General features: G+C 42.6%; 1 protein-coding gene across 4 annotated transcripts in view; it reads right to left on the minus strand.

Annotated features, from left to right (window-relative positions):
• Positions 1-18,819, minus strand: part of Col6a6 (collagen, type VI, alpha 6) — a 133,516-nt gene that overhangs the window by 14,608 nt on the left and 100,089 nt on the right. For all 4 annotated transcript variants that reach the window (XM_005406861.2, XM_013505759.1, XM_013505758.1 and 1 more), the window contains 6 exons: positions 14,326-14,388; positions 13,121-13,156; positions 12,997-13,033; positions 10,827-10,838; positions 5,680-6,173; positions 2,013-2,109 (listed from right to left, as the gene is read on the minus strand). In XM_005406861.2, coding sequence (XP_005406918.1) covers positions 2,013-2,109; positions 5,680-6,173; positions 10,827-10,838; positions 12,997-13,033; positions 13,121-13,156; positions 14,326-14,388 — 739 coding nt within the window. The remainder of the gene's footprint in view (positions 1-2,012; positions 2,110-5,679; positions 6,174-10,826; positions 10,839-12,996; positions 13,034-13,120; positions 13,157-14,325; positions 14,389-18,819) is intronic.

Genomic DNA, 18,819 nt, shown 5'->3' on the forward strand with positions numbered 1-18,819 from the left:
GCTGGGCCTCAATTGTGTAGTTCCTCTGTGCAATAAGGCAAGTATAAAACAGTTAGACCTAAATGGGATCAGATTCACCCCAAGGTCTCTCTCAGTGCTGATATTCCGCCCAGTTTTTAAAAAATCAAATGATTTAAAGATGAGAATGGCTGCTCTGAAAACCAGAGAGAAAAAGAGAAATGGAGTAAAAATATGTGCAGGCGGCTGGTATGTGGATAGAAGCACGGGCCATAAAGAAAAACTATTAAATGGAAGACCCAGGACCAGAGTGCAGATCCTAGGGAATGCAGCAAACCTGCTAGCTTCAGTATTGCTCATGGATTCAATAAAGTTTGTTGTACGCAAGTTAGGTCTTCCTTACTGAAATTTAGTCAAGTTTTATGAGCCAGTATAATGGTCAGATGGCAAAGCAGTCACCTGTGTACTAGGAAGTTTCTAAAATCAAGGACAGTAGGTTGTGCATTTGCTCATTTTTGTGGGGTTTTTAATTGCAGGAAATGACAGCCCAAACACCTTCTATTGTTTGCCTAAGAGACAAAGGTTTAAGCCAAGGAGCCAAAATCCATCCCCAGTCCCGTGTGTGCAATGCCAGTGTAACTGACATATTTGAAGGTGCAACAAGAGTACGCAGGCTGGAATGCGTCTCCACCTCTGCATGGCCAGGCCCTTCCTGCTGTGAGATGGTCAATGCATGAGCTAGTGATGGTGAACCTTTTAGAGACTGAGTGCCCAAATTGCACCCCGAAACCCACTTCCTTATTACAAAGTGCCAACACTGCAGTTAAACCTGAATGCCCTGCTGCTGAGGTGACGTGGCCTGCACACCACCTGAGAGAGTTCCACGTGCCTGCCATGGCACGTGTGCCATAGGTTTGCCACCACTGGCCTAAAATAACCCTATGCAACAGAGAGGGAGAGACTGATGAGTGATTAGTGGGAAGCAAAGGGAAGACAGAAAGAAGAGGGGTTTTGAAAAGACTGGAAATCTGACTGTTCTCCAGGACTACCATCTCTCATAAAGTCATTTGTATTCCAAGCACTGGCATCTCACTGATACACATGGAGGACAGGAATTGCACATTTTCTTCAGGCCTGCGTGGAGAGTTCTGGGGAGCAGAATGAGACCTCCATTCCTCATAAACCACCGGCAGCTGAGAGCCAGCCTTCTTGGGTTTGATACAGTGGTGAGGCCCTAAGCAAATCATCACATCTGTCAGCTTCGTCTTCCTCCTGTGTAAATGGAGCCAATAACAGCTCACACATTTTAGAGCAATTACAAGGACTGAATGATGTTTACGGTAGTGAGTAGAATAGTGCTTGGAACATACACAGGAGTTTAAGTCTCAATGTCATCATCACCAGCATCACATAAAGCTATTAGAGCAGGGTGTGGCCTTTAGTAAGTACTTGATAATGGTCAGCTGCTGCGTCCACCAGAAATCTCAGTGGCTCCCACTGTGTTAATAATTCTTAGAACACTCCAGTGGAAAATAGTGTTTTCCAACTGGACCCATGTATTGTGTATAAACCAGACCGATCAATACTGCAAATCTTTTGGATGCTTAACATTTGGGGATCTGTGTAGATTCTTTTCAATGAAAAATTCATGACTATCTGCTGTTTCCTATATCTATAGTGCTAAAACTATTCCCAAGCAGGTAGGGGGGGTACTGAATTGCTTTAAAGCATTTCTTTGGGCTGTGAATGTTTGAGATTTTGCTTGGCAATGAGATAGGCTAACTTTTTCTAAAAACCATTACTGTTTCCTGGAAGCAGCATCAGCAGAGAGGCCTGGAATGTAACCCTTCTCCTGGGAGACGCAGGAGGAGACCGGCAGGCTGAGCTGAGAGGCTCCATCTGTGGAAGATGCTGCGTGACAGAGGCTTGGGGGCCCCAGGGAGTCCTCCCAGAGCCATGCATGTCCCTGCTGCTAGCTTTCAGCTGCTCTCGCCAGCAGTGACTCAAGGCGCCTAACAGGCCTGCTCAGATTGTCTTTTCTCTGTGGCTCTTACCATAGCAGAAAGTACACCGCTGGAGTCTCTCTAATGCTGGCATGTCGTCAGTCCCGGAGGGAACCACTATGACTTGGAATGTGCCGGTGTCGTCAATCTACAAGAAGCAGAAGCGGGAGAAAGAACCACTTAGTGGGTAGAGACACAGGAAGTCCCTGTACAGTTCAGAGGCCTGAGATCCAGAGGGGGACCCACGGGGAGGTGCAGCATGTCAAGTGGCTGCGGGTGTTGCTGTGTCAAACCCTACTCTGCCTTCCGCTGTGTGACAGTTGCTTTGCCTCTGTTTCTTCATCTGTAAAGTGAGACTGCTATGATTACTACCTAACAGGGTCCTGGGAGCACGGAACAAGTTCACCACCATGAAGTACTTTCTGGCACAGAGTAGGTGCTGTACTGTTCAGTAAAGGCCACAAAACATTTTCATATCCGTCATCTCAACAACCCAGTGAAAGAAAAGAAAATAGGCTAGCTAAAAAAAGGGGGCACAACTCATTGGAAAGCCAGACCCACCCTAGATTAGAAGTCTTAATGGGCAACAAGTAGTATTTCATCAGAAGTAAGAGGGAATTTCCAAACAAATGTAGAGGAAAAATCCTAGTGGCAAAACCAAGATGAGACTGAGGTTCTTGCAGTCAGCGATGACCTTCCCGTTTTAGAAGCACCGTCAGTGGTCCAGTTCATGTGACTGTGAGAACTTCCAACATGGGGCACAGAGTTACGTGCTTGGAAATGGAAATCAGTTGCCTTGTTGCAGCAGCTGCTTTTGAGTCCCAAACAGCTGTGTGCTGGGAACCTAATTTCACCCAGGCCTACTGCACGCAGGTGAATTAGGACTTTGAAAAGCTGCGGTAAGTATGCAACAAATCAGGGTTTTAAGATGTGGCACTCAGTGTCAGTAGACTTTTGAGTTCTGTTCTTAAAAGTAATGAGCAACACTTTACGCGTAGGTAAAGTACAGCGGAAGAGAATGGGCTGGAGAAAGATGGCCAACAGAAGCAGTTTACAGAGCTTCTCTTCTGTAATGTCAGACACGGAGTTTTAACCAACTTAATGGCACACTTGTCTCTCTCTGGAGCCCTTTCAGACAGTCCAGGTGCATCCCCTCCCACCAGTGTGGACCTTCCGTGTTTCTGATTTGCTCTTTGTCCTCAGAGCCTGGGGTGGTAGCTGGTATGCATGAGGTGTTAACTATTTGTTACATGAATGAACCTGGGGACCAATTCTGGCGTCTGACTTTATCACTAACTCTTCTGCTGCCCAAGGGGATTAGGGGCCAGTGCTGCTCAGATTTAAGAGGGTCTGTTTTCAGAAATGTCAGTCGTCATTAAGGCAGTCTGTAGGAAATTTAGATAGAATCAAAAGGCCAGATGGGTGGCACATGCCTGTGGTCCCAGGACTCTTGTTGGTTGAGACAGCAGGACTTCAACTTCTCAGTCAACCCTGGGCAACTTATTGATATCCTGTCTCAAAATAAAATTACAATGGGGGACGCTGGGGATGTAGCTCAGTCTGACAGCCTTGGGTTCAATACCAGTATCACCAAAACAAAACAAAGCCCAAGTCACCTATGTCAGATTATTAAGATTCAAAAGTTTAAAAAAAGAAAACAGCAAAAATCTCTTTTTCACAAGTTTTACATTGTCTATATACAAAGTGGGTTAAGTGAAACTGTCAGTTTAAGTTTCTATCACAAGAGCCACTGATCATTTGCACCAGGATATAAAGTTCTCTCTTATTTTGTGACTAAAGCCAGTGGATGCAGGAATAAGGAAGTCTGTGTATAGCTAGAATCATGTATTGAATTTTTAAGCTGCTGCTACTTCTAGCAGCGTTATTTGCATAGTCTGACCCCAGCCTTTTGTAACTTACATGCATTTTGCTTTTTCACATAACCACCTCTTTATTTGCATAATTCTGCAAGTTAGTTCAGTGATGCAAATAGCAACTTCAATTCCTGTACCACCAGATTTCCTTGTTATTGAATAGGTCTTAGTTTAACTGTATCAAGCTACTGAATGATCCAGTGAAAGCAAAAGCCATCATTCTGAGTGCTTTGCACAGTGATGCATCATTTAATCTTCACATCAACTCTAGAAAGTAAAATGTGAAATACATTGCAACCCTGTTCTGCTTATTCCAACACTTTTCTGTGTAGCCCTGGAGAAGACCTCCAAAGCCATGTACTCCATCCTGGCCCCCAGGGAAGGCAGGTGGCACACAGGTGAGTGGCTGCCCCTACACAAGACCTTCAGAAGAAGCTGATGTCTTGGCTGCCTGCAGTTAATCCATTGAACCCTGCCAAATGTAAACCAAAATTGCCTCTGCAAGTTTCTAAACAGACCTTGAAGTGTTCTGCTACTATTCTCCTGAGCTTTCTAAAGGGAGATTTGGCAAAGCTGGATTTCAGCAAATTTTCTCCAGGGATAATTTTTTTCTTTTACTCAAAGACAATGGCTTAGGTTCCCTTACTTTTCTTATTCTAAGTGAAGTAGCTTTCAAATGGCTGGACTCTGTATTTAGGATATATTTTCTACTACTCTTGTGCTGCTTCTTGCGGCCCTCTTTTTCCTGTACTATAATGTGTGTTAATGGTAAAAGTCAGTCCTGGGACTCCTTTTAATGGTCTGTCTCAGCGGGAATGGAGAACAAGACAGCACACCTGGCCAGCAGAGCTGCCTGGAAGGGTACTCGGCTGGGTCCAGCATGTCCCGTGTCATGCAGTCCTGCCATGCCATGCAGCCACTACCAATGCAGTGTTTTAGTTATACATGAATGTCTGAATTCCAGGTGTTTTATTTAGTAACACTATACATTGAGTTTAATGCTCATCCAGTATGGTGGTGCATGCTTGTAATCCCAGCCCTCTGGGAGGCTGAGGCAGGAGGATCTCAAGTTCAAGCCCAACATGGGCAATTTAGCAACTTAGTGAAAGCCTGCTTCAAAATAAAAAAAAAATTTAAAAAGGGTTATAGCTGTAGCTCAGTGCAAACACCCTGGGTTTAACCCCCAGTGCTTGAAAAAAAGTTTAATCCTCAATTTAAGAAGTTATAACTGGGGGAAGGGGTGGCTGGCGATTTAGCTCAGGGGCACAGCGCCTGCCTGGCAAGCACGAGGTCGTGAGTTCAACTCCAGGAACCAAAAAAAAAAAAAAAAAAAGTTATAACTGGAATGGCTTTTCCTTATACAATCTGGATCTTTACCTAAGTTGTGAAGTTATAAGATCAGCCAATTGACTTTTATGTTATGGGAATAACATCCTGGCTATTTCAGTGATCTCCATGTCTGTTTATTGGTCTCCTGATTTAGTATCTTTACTCTCAGGTACAATCCAAAGAGCCTTTTGGGAAAGCACCAGAATGCTGGCCTCAAGTCCTGATATGGGCACATCCTGTCTGAGAACCTACACAAGTGGCTGAACTCCTCTGGGCTCAGTTTTTCTCATCCATAAACTGAGAATGACAAGTCTCTCTTGCACATATCTCTTGTACGAACAGGATAACGAATATAAAAGGCTTAGCATGTTCCTGGTATGTAGTAATAAATTATTCTGGCATCTGCTTTGTTAACCCAGATGCGAGTTAACCCCGATAACGTGCTTCTTTCTCATGAGGCCTGTGAGCACAGGCCAAACGCATGAGGACAAGGGTGTGTGACAGGCTCCCCTCACCGAGAACGCCCGCCTGATGGAGGGCACATTGCTGAAGGCGATCACCACCGGTGTGATGTCCAGGGCCCCGAACTCCATAGTGGCTGTGGTGATGGATTGGACATCGGCAGACTGACCGCCGCTGAAAAATGTGGCAACTCTCCGGGTGTGAGCCCCGGGAAGGGTTCGCTTGAAGACGTTCCTGGAAATAAACCTCATAGCTCTGCCGGTCTCCCTGCTGTCGAGGGACTTTTCATAAGGAATAGCTGCAATTTCCCTGAGCAGCTGGTCCTTCCTATAGGCGTCAGAGAAGCGCACCAAGTGCCTAGTGCGCGAGCTGTAGGTGAGGACGGCGATGCGCGCTCCCATAGGGCAGCCGCTCTCCCGGACCTTCATGCCTCTCACCAGCGAAGCCACCATCCCCTTCATCCGCTCGAAGTCTTGCTCGGTGACATCCCGGGACTGGTCCAGGGCGAACACCAGCTCCGTTGGATGCACCGGGCACTCGGGTTTTCCTAAAAGACAAGCACGTGCCTTTTAGCACTTGGGACGCTTATTATTATTATTATTATTTATTTTAAAAACAAAGGAATGAAAACACATTAACAAACAGACAACGATTTACAAATAGCATAAGAACAATACATGCAATACAGAGTTATAAACAAAGTGGTACGAAATTAACAATGCTTATTGTGTTACCTATTGATATCTTCAAAGTGGTTTCTCAGGAAAACAGAGACATGCAATATTGATCAGTCAAGGACTCATTAACTTTCAGTAAAGCAATAGAAGACAGTAGTTCAACTATGTTAGCTATCCTGTATATACATACTTACATTGGGACACTTATTAAAAAAATTGGAGACAAGTAATTTTAAATGGTAACGTACATCAAATATGTACACATTAAATAATTTAGATATTAAAACGTAAAATATCGGGGCTGGGGATTTAGCTCAGCGGCAATAGCGCCTGCCTGGCAAGTGCAAGGTCGTGAGTTCGGTTCCTGGTACCGGAGAAAAACCAAAAAAACAAAAACAAAAAAAACCCAGTAAAATATTAAATGTTTAAATCTTGAATAATTAAAAAAATGCTATTATAAAAGCAGAGTGTGCTGTTTTCTATTAAACTAAAAAAAAAAGTCTAGAATGCAGTGTGATTTGTTATGAAATTTGTAAGTGAATTACCAAATTTATTCTGAACAGGAGAGTCTTGGAAATGTCCTCTGGCCTACAGAGACCAAATCAAAGGTATGCTTTTTGGCTGGAACTTACTCAAACTAAAATGAATCCTTTAACAAGGGTTAAAAGGGGGAGAAAAAGAGTAACTGTAAAAGTTCCTTTGAGAATTTCAGAAAAGCTGGAAAAGAACTGACAAGTCATATTTAGAACAGAGTTAGGGGGATGGGGGTTTAGCTCAGAAGCACAGCGCCTGCCTGGCAAGCGCAAGGTCATGAGTTTGATTCCTGGTACCAGAAAAAAACAGAAAAAAAAAGAAAAGAAAAGAAAAAAGAAAGAACAGAGTTAGATGTAAATAGGATAGACAGTAAAGAGTAGGCTTCGGAGCTACGTGACCTTGTGTTGGTTACTTTTCCCTCGCTGCTGAGACAAAATACCTGACACTCAAAATTAAGAAGGAAAGGTTTATTTAGCTCACAGTTGGTGTAGGTTTCAGTTCATAATCAGCTGGCTCCAAGGCAGGGTGGCACGGCAGAGGGCAACAGTTCATGGTAGAAGACAGCAAAAGCAACAAGAGCAAAAGGGGGAGAGCAAGCCTCTTTTCCTCCCTTGTATTGTAAGCAGGCTACTCCCACCCCAGGCAGGGGTCCTTAGTGTCCTTGGTGCCCTCCTCTTGGCACAGGATGAAGATGTTCACAAAATACCTTAGCCCCGACTGAGTTGTTTAGTTAAACTTCTAAACTTCTCAAGTTGACACAATGTATCAACTATTATAGACCTCATCCAAAATCCCAGGCCTCTCTACCGGTTTCCTTATCTGTGAAATGTGAGTAATATCTTGATTACACAAGCCTCTCGGTGAGGACTAAATGAACAGCACAGGTAAAGAAAGAGCAACAGTACCTGGCACATGGTTGGTGCTCAATAAATATTAGCTGTTACTTTTGTTACCATTACAGACTTTTCCACTGTGTGACAGAATGACTACATCACTAAAGGGAAAATGAAGAAAACTTTAACTGATAAATTTTCATTTGACAGTTAAAAATCCAAGTTAACCAATAAGTATGCCTAACAGAGAAATTTTGATTTATGCTTGTTAAACTCTAATATGTTAATTGCATAGTTCTGTATCCTTATTCATTGGGTCCAATTCATTTATGCTAACCCCGCTACCCTACTTTAATCATCAATTTATATTTGACGGTCTTATTAATGACTTTCTCCTAATAATTTAGGGTAACTGAAGATAGGGATTATGGCTCTGTTGCTTTTCTAGGTTATCTAGTTCCAGTCTGAGAGTAGATATCTAATAAATGTTGAATGATTGAAACAGGGACAGAAAACCAGTTCTCTTCTACCCGTTTGAGAACAAAACTTTCATAGTATGTGAAGTGCCTGGTTTTCAGATGTAAGCTGGTATGAAGGAATCTCAGTGGTGTCTCCAGCATGGAATTTAGAGAAACAACACAGCCTGAGGCCACAGGATCTACAGAAGGAGCTCAGAAACGCAGGTTTGCTGGGGCTCCTCTGGGCTGGCCAAAGAGTCAATCCTTCCCCAGGCCCCCAGGCTTTCCCACAGTGGCCCAGATTCTTCCCTCCTTCCAGTTCTTGACTGCACGACCTTCACAAGTAAAAGGAGTTATCACCTGGCCAGTGAGAATAAATCTCAAACCCCAAATCAAATTGTTCCTCTCCGTGGAGAAGGACATAATTTATTACCTTTCACTCTAACAGGCTGAGCAGATTCTGTTTTTAAATTGAGGTCATATTAATTTTGCAATTAAAAATGACTAGAATTATAGCCAAACATGACTAGAATTATATATAGAATTACAATTATTATATAGAATTAATTATTATAGCCAAAAATGACTAGAATTATAGCCAACTGATTTCAATAGCTTTTTGGTTGGGTTGTTATTTACATATGCAAACAACAACAAAATTTCAGGTGCAAGTAAGAGATAAAAGAATAAGAAAAGATTTACAGACCTGGCTGAAGATATGTAAAAACTCAAGCTTTGAGGAAAAAGAACACCCAAGAGCTAATTTAGCTTACAAAGTACAATCTGAAATCCAGCAAGCATCCAGGAATCCCACGGATTCTGAAGATCACAGGGTGGATTTCCCTGGTCCCGGGAGTCCTCCTTGAGCACGAATGAGTGTGTGCAAACCCAGCTCTCATGGTTCCGTGGCTATGCATGGAGCACTGATGGCTGCCACTTGCCACAGAGGGAGTAGGACAGCGTAGGGCAGGAGCAGCCCACCCACTGCTGTGGAACACAGCACGGACGGCCCTCATCCAGCCACTTTGCCTTGATTCCAAGACACTCTCCCAGAGTCCTCAAGTCTTTACACTGATCCCCTCCAGTCATCCTCCCCACAGTAGCCCAAGCAAACTTTAAAAAATGGTCTCTGAAATCACACTCCTCCCGGCAGTTCTCTCAACAAACTCAGTAATACCTTCCCTTCACAACGCTAATCAGACCCAGCCCCCTCACTGTAACTTGCAAAGCCCAGGTTATTCCACTCCTGCCTCCATCTCGTTTTCACCTGCCAAACTCTCCCATCACTGTTGCTCAGCCATCTGGGCTCTGTCAATTCCTAGGTGCCGAGGTCCATCCTGTTCTGTGGCCCTTGTGTCTGGGGCTCCCCCTGCCTGGCTTTTGCACAGGTGTGGTTCATTTAGCCAAACTTCAAGCTCACTGCCTCAAACTCTGTACAAAAGCATCTCTCCCGTCCCTTCACACTATTCTGTACCAGAGCATCCTATGCTTTACCTCTTTCATAACAGCAAAAGGATTCTGAATTCTTTTGTGTATTTATTATTTGGCTCCCCCATGAGAACAGAAGTTTCTAAGGACAGGAATCTTATTATTCCACTCAGTGTCCCAAGTGCCTAATACACTCAATTTTTTAAATTAGTACATGTTTGCAGTACATGATGATCACATTCACCGCAGGGAGCTGGTGCATGGACCTAGCACACCCGAATACTTCTCCATCCCTTTCCTCTTGCCTTCCCCCTTCCTCAATCTCTTGGCCCCTTTCCCTTTTTGCAAAAGATCTGTCTCCTTGTTTCTTTTTATCTGTCTTTTATTTTGCTCTTTAATTCGCTTATATTTTGAGTTTCTTAAGCTTGTGCGTCTGATTTATTTCACTTAACATTATGTTCTCAAAGTGCATCCATTTTCTTAACAATGACTCACACTTACCTTTCTTCACATGTAATTCCACATTTTCTTTATCTGTCGATCAGGTGATGGCCATATAGGCCCCCTCAAAGATCGAGCTATTGTGAGTTGTGCTGTATAAATATGGGTGAGCATGTATCACTGCAGTGTGATGCCTTTAGCTCTTTTGGGAAGATACCTAGGAGGGGAATAGCTAGACCAGATGGAATTTCTGTCAAGAAGCTTTCCATAGGGCTGGGGATTTAACTCAGCGGCAAAGCGCCTGCCTAGCAAGCGCAAGGTCATGAGTTCGGTTCCCGGTACCGGAGAAAACCCAAAAAAAACCAAAAAAAACCAAAAAAAAAAGAAGCTTTCCATAAATATTTGTGAATGAATGAACAGTCAGGGGCAAGGTGTGGCATGTTCATATGCAAATTATAAAGGCTAAATGTGTATCAGAGAGGTGATGGGTTTATACAAAAACATCATGTAAGAAGCATTTGCAAAATACTTGAAAACTAGTGCTGAGAAATTTTGTGTGTGTGTGTGGGGCACTGGGGATTGAATCCGGGGAGGCTTTACCACTGCATGACATCACAGCCATTTTTAATCTCTTTTGAGATGATTATTAACAGTAAACAAGGGCTGCATTTTTAGCATTATCTGAGCTGCATATTCCACTAGCTAGCTGATCATCCCTGCTTTTATGCTGTCCTCTGTATCTTAATCCTTAATGACTTGATCACAAAGATGTGGAGAGAGCGACACTCTAGAGCTTGACTGAAACATGTCATAAATAGAGGTTACTCACCATGTCCACCAGCTGGGAAAGAAGAACAAAGGAGATTTGGTTATTATTTGGTAGGAAAACAGAATTCTGTTCTATGTAAGAATCATAGAAAAAATAAAGAATCACAGCAGCAAGGTTTTGCCTTGTCTCTGCCTTTGAAGGTGACCGAAAAATCAAGGCTGCAGAGTTTGGAGAAAACACAGACAGAGCCCAGCATCTTGGTGAAAGCACTGTGCCATCCACCGGGAATGGGCTGAGAGAATATGTGGGAGGATACACAGCCATAAATCAGCAGCCTGCAGCTGCTGTCAGAAGCAGAGACCTCCTCCCGAGAGGGGACGACGTGGGAGGACCACGCGTTTGGAATGTTCGAAGATTCTAACTTCTCTCTACTCTGTATTTTCTGCATGCACACATCTATAGTTACCAGTTACACAAACAGATCTATAGTTATCAATTATACACACACATCAGCATGTGCATGTAGTACACGCATATGCAGGTTATCACTTATCCGAAATGCATGGGGTTAATAGTGTTTTTCACTTTGGATTTTTTCAGTCTGGAATTCTTTCATATACATGTGAAAGAGGTCTTATACATATAATGAGGTCTCTTGGAATTCTTTCATATACGTATGAAAGAGGTCTTCATACATATAATGAGGTCTCTTGGAATTGTTTCATATACATATGAAAGAGGTCTTCATACATATAATGAGGTCTCTTGGGGGTGAACCCAAGTCGAACACGTAATTCATGTTTTTTTCATATACACCTCATCATAGAGCCTGCAGGTAATTTTGTACAATTTTTCAGTGCGCCTGTGTTCTGACTACAACAGTCCCACGAGGTCAGATGTGAATTTTCCATTTGTGTCATCACACCAGCACTGAAAACGTTTCCAGTTCTGGAGTGCTGCAGGCTTCAGATCTGGGCTGCTCAGGCTGCATGTGTGCGTATTTACATTTCATATAAAATCAGAGGTGGACTGAGTCTGAAGTAAATCAGCATTAGCTTTAAACCTGCACTCTCCAAGATGGCAGCACGAGCCATAGGTCATTATTTAAGTTTGAAATCAAGACAATTAAATGAAATGAAACATTCTGCTTTTTGGTTGCACTATCCATGTGTCAAGTGTCCAAAACCGCACGTGGCTGGCAGCTCCTCGTCTGGGCAGTGTGTGGACACTTCATGACTGTGAAATGCTTCCCCAGACAGCACAGCGTGGGGCCTCTCTGACCAGCGGAGGCCCTGCTGGGGAAAGGGCTGGTCATGTTGTTCAAACCAGCCATGTGCTTTTATACAATATACTTAAGTTATGGTTTCTTATTTCCTTTCTTGTACTAAATAACACTTGAAATAACTTTGTACCTACTTTTGGATTATAATTTTGTACTGAATCCTTCAAACTTTAAAAGATCAGCATTGCATGTGGGTCTGCCTGGCAATCATTACAGTTCACAGGCCAGAAAACCTGCACTAATTCAGCTGCAGAAGGGCCAACCTTCACGACCCAGTGTGTGACTTTCAGTCTTATGATGGTTTGATTCTGCTGCAAACAGGCAGAGTTCTGACTGACGCTGCTTTTGGAGCATTAACAAATCTGCGCCATTGAGAACACTTGTTCATCACAGAAACGGGCTCTAATTTGTCTATTTTTCTCTTTCAAAATGCCTTGAGGGAAATTAGAACTCTTCCTTTCAGTTTTACTTTTTACTTGGGAAATAAATACATGTGCAAATGAACATCTGACATGGTGAAAACTCAGCTTGTAATCTTGTGCATGGGTTTGTTTAATGGTATCAGCACATATTGTGAAAGAAGAGGCTGTCATATGGGTCTAAAATTCCAGCCAGTTCAATCCTGTCAGTTACCTCAGGCACTGATAACTCTTCAAAATAAGTTCAGTGCGACCCTGCACTGATTTACTGCACCATCAGGACAGCGTTGACCTCCAGTCTCCATTTTCCCCACGTTAAAAGCCCTAGATAAATTATAGCTTAGTGCTTCCCAAAGACGCAAGGGGAGGGAGTTAACAGTCACCAGCCCAGGCTAACTCAGAATTTATGTGGTGACTTCTCTGATTTGAAGAGATTGGCGGGTAAATTGTCTCCTTCCTGAGAGCAGCACCCACTGCTCTCTTTCTAGCAAAGCTGGCAAGTTGGGGTCATGTTAAGCAGGGTACTTACGACTGTGGTCCTGCACATACTGAATGAGCTCACAGGTCTGCAATTCAAAAATAAAACAGAGTTAACCAATGGGCTGCTAGGTCACCAAGTTTAAACACATTTAACGGAGTCAGGAGATACTTACAGAAAATGAAGCCAATCCTTTGGCCCCTTTCACACCCTAGGGAGACAGACAGGCAGAAAATGTTATATGGCTTAGACACACATCAGCAGCCAGAATGTGCACCAACACTGCTCTGCGAAAGTGAAGGCTTTTGAGTTTGTGTGCTTATTAAGTGAGAGGCAGCAAAAGATCCAGGCAGGAGCCTCCTCGTCTCATCAAGAGAAACACGCCGCCGAGGACAGCACACTGACACACAGGCTCCGCACACACATGCCTGCAAGGCCACTTCCCCGTGGCTCCTCAGTGTCCAGGGTCTAGGGAGGGAGCTGACAGCTCGACAGGGGCTTGCAGAGCTCTGGAGCAGACCAAGAGCTCAGACCCTGCAAAGGCGGAGCCCTTGGTTCCACTGCCTCCTGTGCTAGACACATCTTCACCCCACACTCTGCCTCCACTGCTAGCAGCTGCCAATGCCAAACATGAAGGCGTTCCCACTTCTGCTGGACGACAGAGATGCAAACTGAACGTCTGGAAAGGTTATCCTAGCTGCCTCATGCACATAAATGCATGTGTATGTACTGAGTTGGAGACAGAACAGAGTGGAACTGGTTTTTATTTTGTGCTCAACCCCTCTTTGGAACAGGAAGAGTCTAGCTACTCTCAGCGAGAAACCCAAGGAAAATTGCGGCAGCCCCACCCAAACTCTTAACGTAAATAATAAGTGCCACATGAACGAAACTTTGATTGCGTTCACAATTTATTAATTTCACTTCCATTCATTCACAATTGCTCACTGAATGTAGGAAAAGGACAATGAAGGATAGATGAGCAAAATTCACTAATTGAGAAATCTCACCTTAACCTTAGCTTTTCATTTCTTCCCTAATCCCCCACCCTTACCTGCCTCTCAAGAGATGCATTTAGTTGGCATTTTTTCCTCTTTTCCCAGAGTGCGTGATATAGTGAAAACAGTTGCGAAGCAGGAGAAGCGGAAGACATAAGCATGTGGACAATGAATGTTTTGTGCTTTAGTTTTTTTTTTTTAAATAGTACATCTTTGCAGTACATAATGAGTACGAACACTTACTGCAGGTAGTTGGTACATGCACATGACGCATCTTACTTATTTTTACGTCTCCCACCTCCCAACATCTCTTGGTCACCTTCCCATTTGCAAAACCTTTTCAAATACAAAAGGCCCTGATATGGTTTGTGTCTTCTCCACTTACCTTTCGTCCAGGAGGTCCTGGCTGCCCAGGGGATCCCAGCTCTCCTGGAAGTCCAGCAGATATCTCAAATGCAAAGCAGAATTTCTTTATTAAAAATCATATCTATACATACATATGTACATGCTTAAAATTCAAATTTAAAAGAATTTAAACTTCAAAAATGAAAATTCAAAAGTAAAAATTTCACTTTCATTTTAGAAAATTGAGAGATTTCCAAAACACACAAAGAAGGAAAAAACAAAATCCCAAGTAATCTGTTCTCCAAATTATCCTTGCTAACATTTTGGTGCCTTTTAAAAAATCCTTTTGGTATTAAAATATATGTTCTTTCTTTTTAATTATTTGGATCATACTTTTTCCTGTTGCCTTTTAAAACCAAAGCTCTATCTCTGTACATTTTTGTGTTACTAAATTTTCATTTCCAAAATCACTTTTTGTGGCTGTGTAGTATTCAAAACACAGAGGGACCATGATTTATTTTATCAGTCCCTTATTGTTATCATTAGTTTGTTTTATAGTAAACAATGCTATTATAAAATTACATGCACAATTCTGATTATTAGGGAAGATTGGTAGGACTGGAATTGTTGGATCGAAGGAGAATTTTTATCTAAATAAAATGGAGATAGCTAACCTAAAAATAAAAAATTTCAAAGCTTTGAAAAACAAAATTAACAAGTGAAACACCCTAGGACAACAACGGAAATGCAGAAACTGGCTGGAAACATTTGTAATGAAGTGAGGGAAACAACAGCAACAGAAGTACTGGTCATCAGCTAACCACACGTGAGAACTTCTCCATGTGCATTCAACAGTATATTTTATCACAGACAGAGACAGGATTTAGTTTTTGAATATGGATAATATTCTTTAACTCATGAAAATGCCAAGGGATTCACTATCTTTAATAAGAGTGAAGCTGTTTAAGATCACTTTAATCTGTAAAAGCATTGTTTATGGAACAGTATGGAATGGATAGCTTTTGTGCATTCCGACACTGACAGCGTACTGGTTTGAGTGATGAAATGAACTTACTGATCCTATTTTCTTTAGATATGGGTTAACCTCTCCAAGGAAAAATGGCAGGTTCAATACATGGATTTGTTCCTTTCTAATATCTTACCAAAATGAAAGTAGGTTTTTAAAAAAGGCAACAGCAACACTGCTAAGGAGAGAGAGGAAAACAACAGCCACGTGGTCTGGAGGCTGGAAAGCAGATGTGTGGGTGGCAGGTGGCCTGGAGACCTGGCAAGGCTGGGTCCCGAGGCAGCAGCAGGGAGAGCCCTGAGCCCACGCTGTGACATCCCACACCCCCAGAAGGCTTTGGGCACCTCCAGCAGTGGAGATGAGGGAAGAGCTAAATAAGGAGGCTCAGTTAAAAATCACAGCAGGAGTCCCCAAATTCCATTCTACTTTCAACAGTAGACAGATATCCCTTTTCTCGCTGGAGCAATAAACCAAGTTAAAGCTGAGCTGAGACGACAGGCAGAACTGAGGACAAATGGTACCATAGCCAAACAGGGAGAATAAATAAAACTAGTCTTTTTCTTCTCAATTCTTAAACCTAGAGAGGCAGCTCATTTTGAGACGTATGAGAAATTGAGCTTAAAGTAGGAAAAATAACCCTATAGGAAACAAATTGAAAAATATTCCTCAGAGAAGATATTCTAACCATGAAATAAGAACAGTATGCAAGACCAAAGGAATGTTGAGAACAAAAACCAGCTCTGGAAGGTAATAAGAACAACATAAGATAAAATTAAGGAACTTTCACAAAAAGTAGAGCAAAAAAAATAAGAAAGAAGAAATAAACTGAAGGGCTATCTTCATATATGAAATAACATATTTTAAAAATAGGGAAGAGAAAACTGAGAGGAAGCAATTATTATAATAATAAATACTTCTCAGAACTGAAGAATACACATTTTCAGGCTCAGAAGACCTAAGTAACGTCCAGGAAAATGGATAAAAAAGGACCATATACGAGGTCATGAAAATCATGAACTATCCAAACACTAAGGACAGAGAAACGATCCAATGGGATTCTAGAGATAGAACACTGACCACGTAAAAGAAGATTAGCAATCTGAATGGCCCAAGATGTCATAAAACAACAAAAGAAACTAAAAAGACTCTGGGGAATTATTTCCAATCTAGAATTGTCAGAAATTAGCTAAAATATCAATCACATCTGGAAATAGTATTAAAGCTATTTTCAAATGTTGGCTGTATTGAAGAATACCCAACTCATTCAGCCTGTCTTAGCAGGCTACTGGATACATTTTCCATGAAACAAGGGCACAAGGCCAGGTGCAGTGGTGCACACCTGTAATTCCAGCACTAGGGAGGCTGAGGCAAGGAGATTGCTGCAAGTTCGAGGCCAGCCTTCGAGGCTACATAGTGAGTTCAAGGCCAGCCTGAACTTCATAGAGAAACTTTGTCTCAAAAAGACAAAAACAACAACAAAAAGAAAAGAAATAAGGGCAAAATGCAGGAGGAGACTGGGCACGGTGGCCTGAAGCACAGATCTGGCACAGAAGAGAGGAGAGAGATGTGCAGGGTGAAGGTGGCCCCCATGTGACAGTGGGCACCTTGCACTGTGGGAACCTGAACTGCTGACCAGGGGAACTGCCAGGTCAGGGTTAAATCTGACAGACTACCTGCTGTGTCTAATGTCTCCAGAAAAGAGTTAGGTAACCGGCAAATTAAGGAGGGCAAATCTAGATGGGCATGGTGGTGCACACCTGTAATCCCAGCACTCTGGGAAGCTGAGACAGGAGAACTACAAGTTCAAGCCCAGCCTGCGTAATTTAGTGAGTTAGTGAAACCCTGTCTCAAAATGATAAATAAAAAACAGGCTGGGGATATAGCTCAGTAAAAAGCCCTGGGTTAAATCCCCAGAATCTCCCCCACCCCCCACAAAGGGTAAACTGGCAAGTTTCATAGTAGGAAGTCAGTTCATAATGCCTAAAATCAAAAAGTGGGAACGCAAGTATATTAGAAGCATACTGTCAATTCCCAAGTAGTCAGGAAGTGAAGGTTGTGCATGGAGAGAAGGAAATGGGAAGGAAGAGGGGGCAGAGGGATCGCCATTTTTAAATTGAAAGTGACATAAAATGCCATTTAAAAATAACAAACTTTGTGACGTTATGGCTCTTTAAAGTAGTGGTTCTCAATTGGAGGGATTTTTGCATGCACACCCACCCCGGACACGTGGCTATGTCTGGCACATCCTTGCTTGTCCTGACTAAGAGAGGAGGGCAGACACCAAGCTGCTGCTGAAAGCCCTGCCATACACAGAGCAGTTCATCACCAAGGGTGACCCCCAAGGTGTCTGGGGAGCTGAGCAAGAGGAACCTTACTTTGTGTGAAAAACTGGCTATAAAGGGTTGGGGATTTAGCTCAGTGGCACAGCGCCTGCCTGGCAAGCACAAGATTGTGAGTTCATTTGCTGGTACCAAAAAACTGGAAAACCACCAGCACAACAAAACCCCCATAAAATACATACAAAATAAAACAGGTTAAAGGTTATGGTGAAATTAGAGAAAAATTTGAGGGACAAAATCCTGGTGAAGATTTAGAGAAGTTAAAGTAGGAATTACAATTATTTCACAAGAACTGAAGAGACACACTGAATTCTAAAGGCCAAGTTTTACCCAAATTTTTCCAAACAAATTTCTGCTCTTTCAGTGGAAAAGCTGGAAATGTTCAACATTTAAACACCAAAATACTCCTATCAAGGTGGAAAAAGCAGGCAGGTAGGTGAAATAAGCAAGCTACAAACAGATCAACATGGACAGCACAAAGGAAATTCAAACGTTCCCAAAGGCTGAGAGACAGGGCCGGCTGTTTCCCGTCAGCTGATTTTTTTGTTAGAGATTAATGTACCATTGTGGGGAGGGAATCCGACAAACAGCTGAGCTTGTTATTAGCATGGTTCTGACTGCAAGGTTGAACTATTTTGTTAATAAGCCAAGGGAAATGACCCAGAGATATTTCAATGCAGAAGATGTTTAGATTAATTTGAAAGCCTTTTCTAATTATTCTTCTAATTACATCCATCTTCATCACTTTTTCCTGAGAGCACAGTGATAAAGGCAGCCATCCAAAACCATGCTGAAGAAGAGAATGGAAGCCGAGAAGAGCAGTCCCAGCATGAGAGGACGAAGGGAAAGAGGTGCCCTTACTTTGTGTCCCCGAAACCGACACAAATAAACTCCATGCATAAAGTTCCTGTTATAGTTTATAGAAAAAAACACTAAATCACAGTAAAATCAACTTGAAGACAAAACTGAAAGACGACCTCAAGTATAAATGTTATCACTTTTAAAAAATTATTTCTAGCTGGGCGTGATGGTGCACGCCTGTAATCCCAGTACTCGGTAGGCTGAGGCAGGAGGAATGTTGTGAGTTCGAGGCCAGTCTGGGCTACAGAGTGAGCTCAAGGCCAGCCTGAACTGCATAGCGAGACCCTGTCTCAAAAAGACAAAAAAA

The sequence above is a fragment of the Chinchilla lanigera genome, unplaced genomic scaffold (assembly GCF_000276665.1).
Source record: "Chinchilla lanigera isolate Chin_1 unplaced genomic scaffold, ChiLan1.0 scaffold00100, whole genome shotgun sequence".
Classification (NCBI taxonomy): Eukaryota; Metazoa; Chordata; class Mammalia; order Rodentia; family Chinchillidae; genus Chinchilla; species Chinchilla lanigera.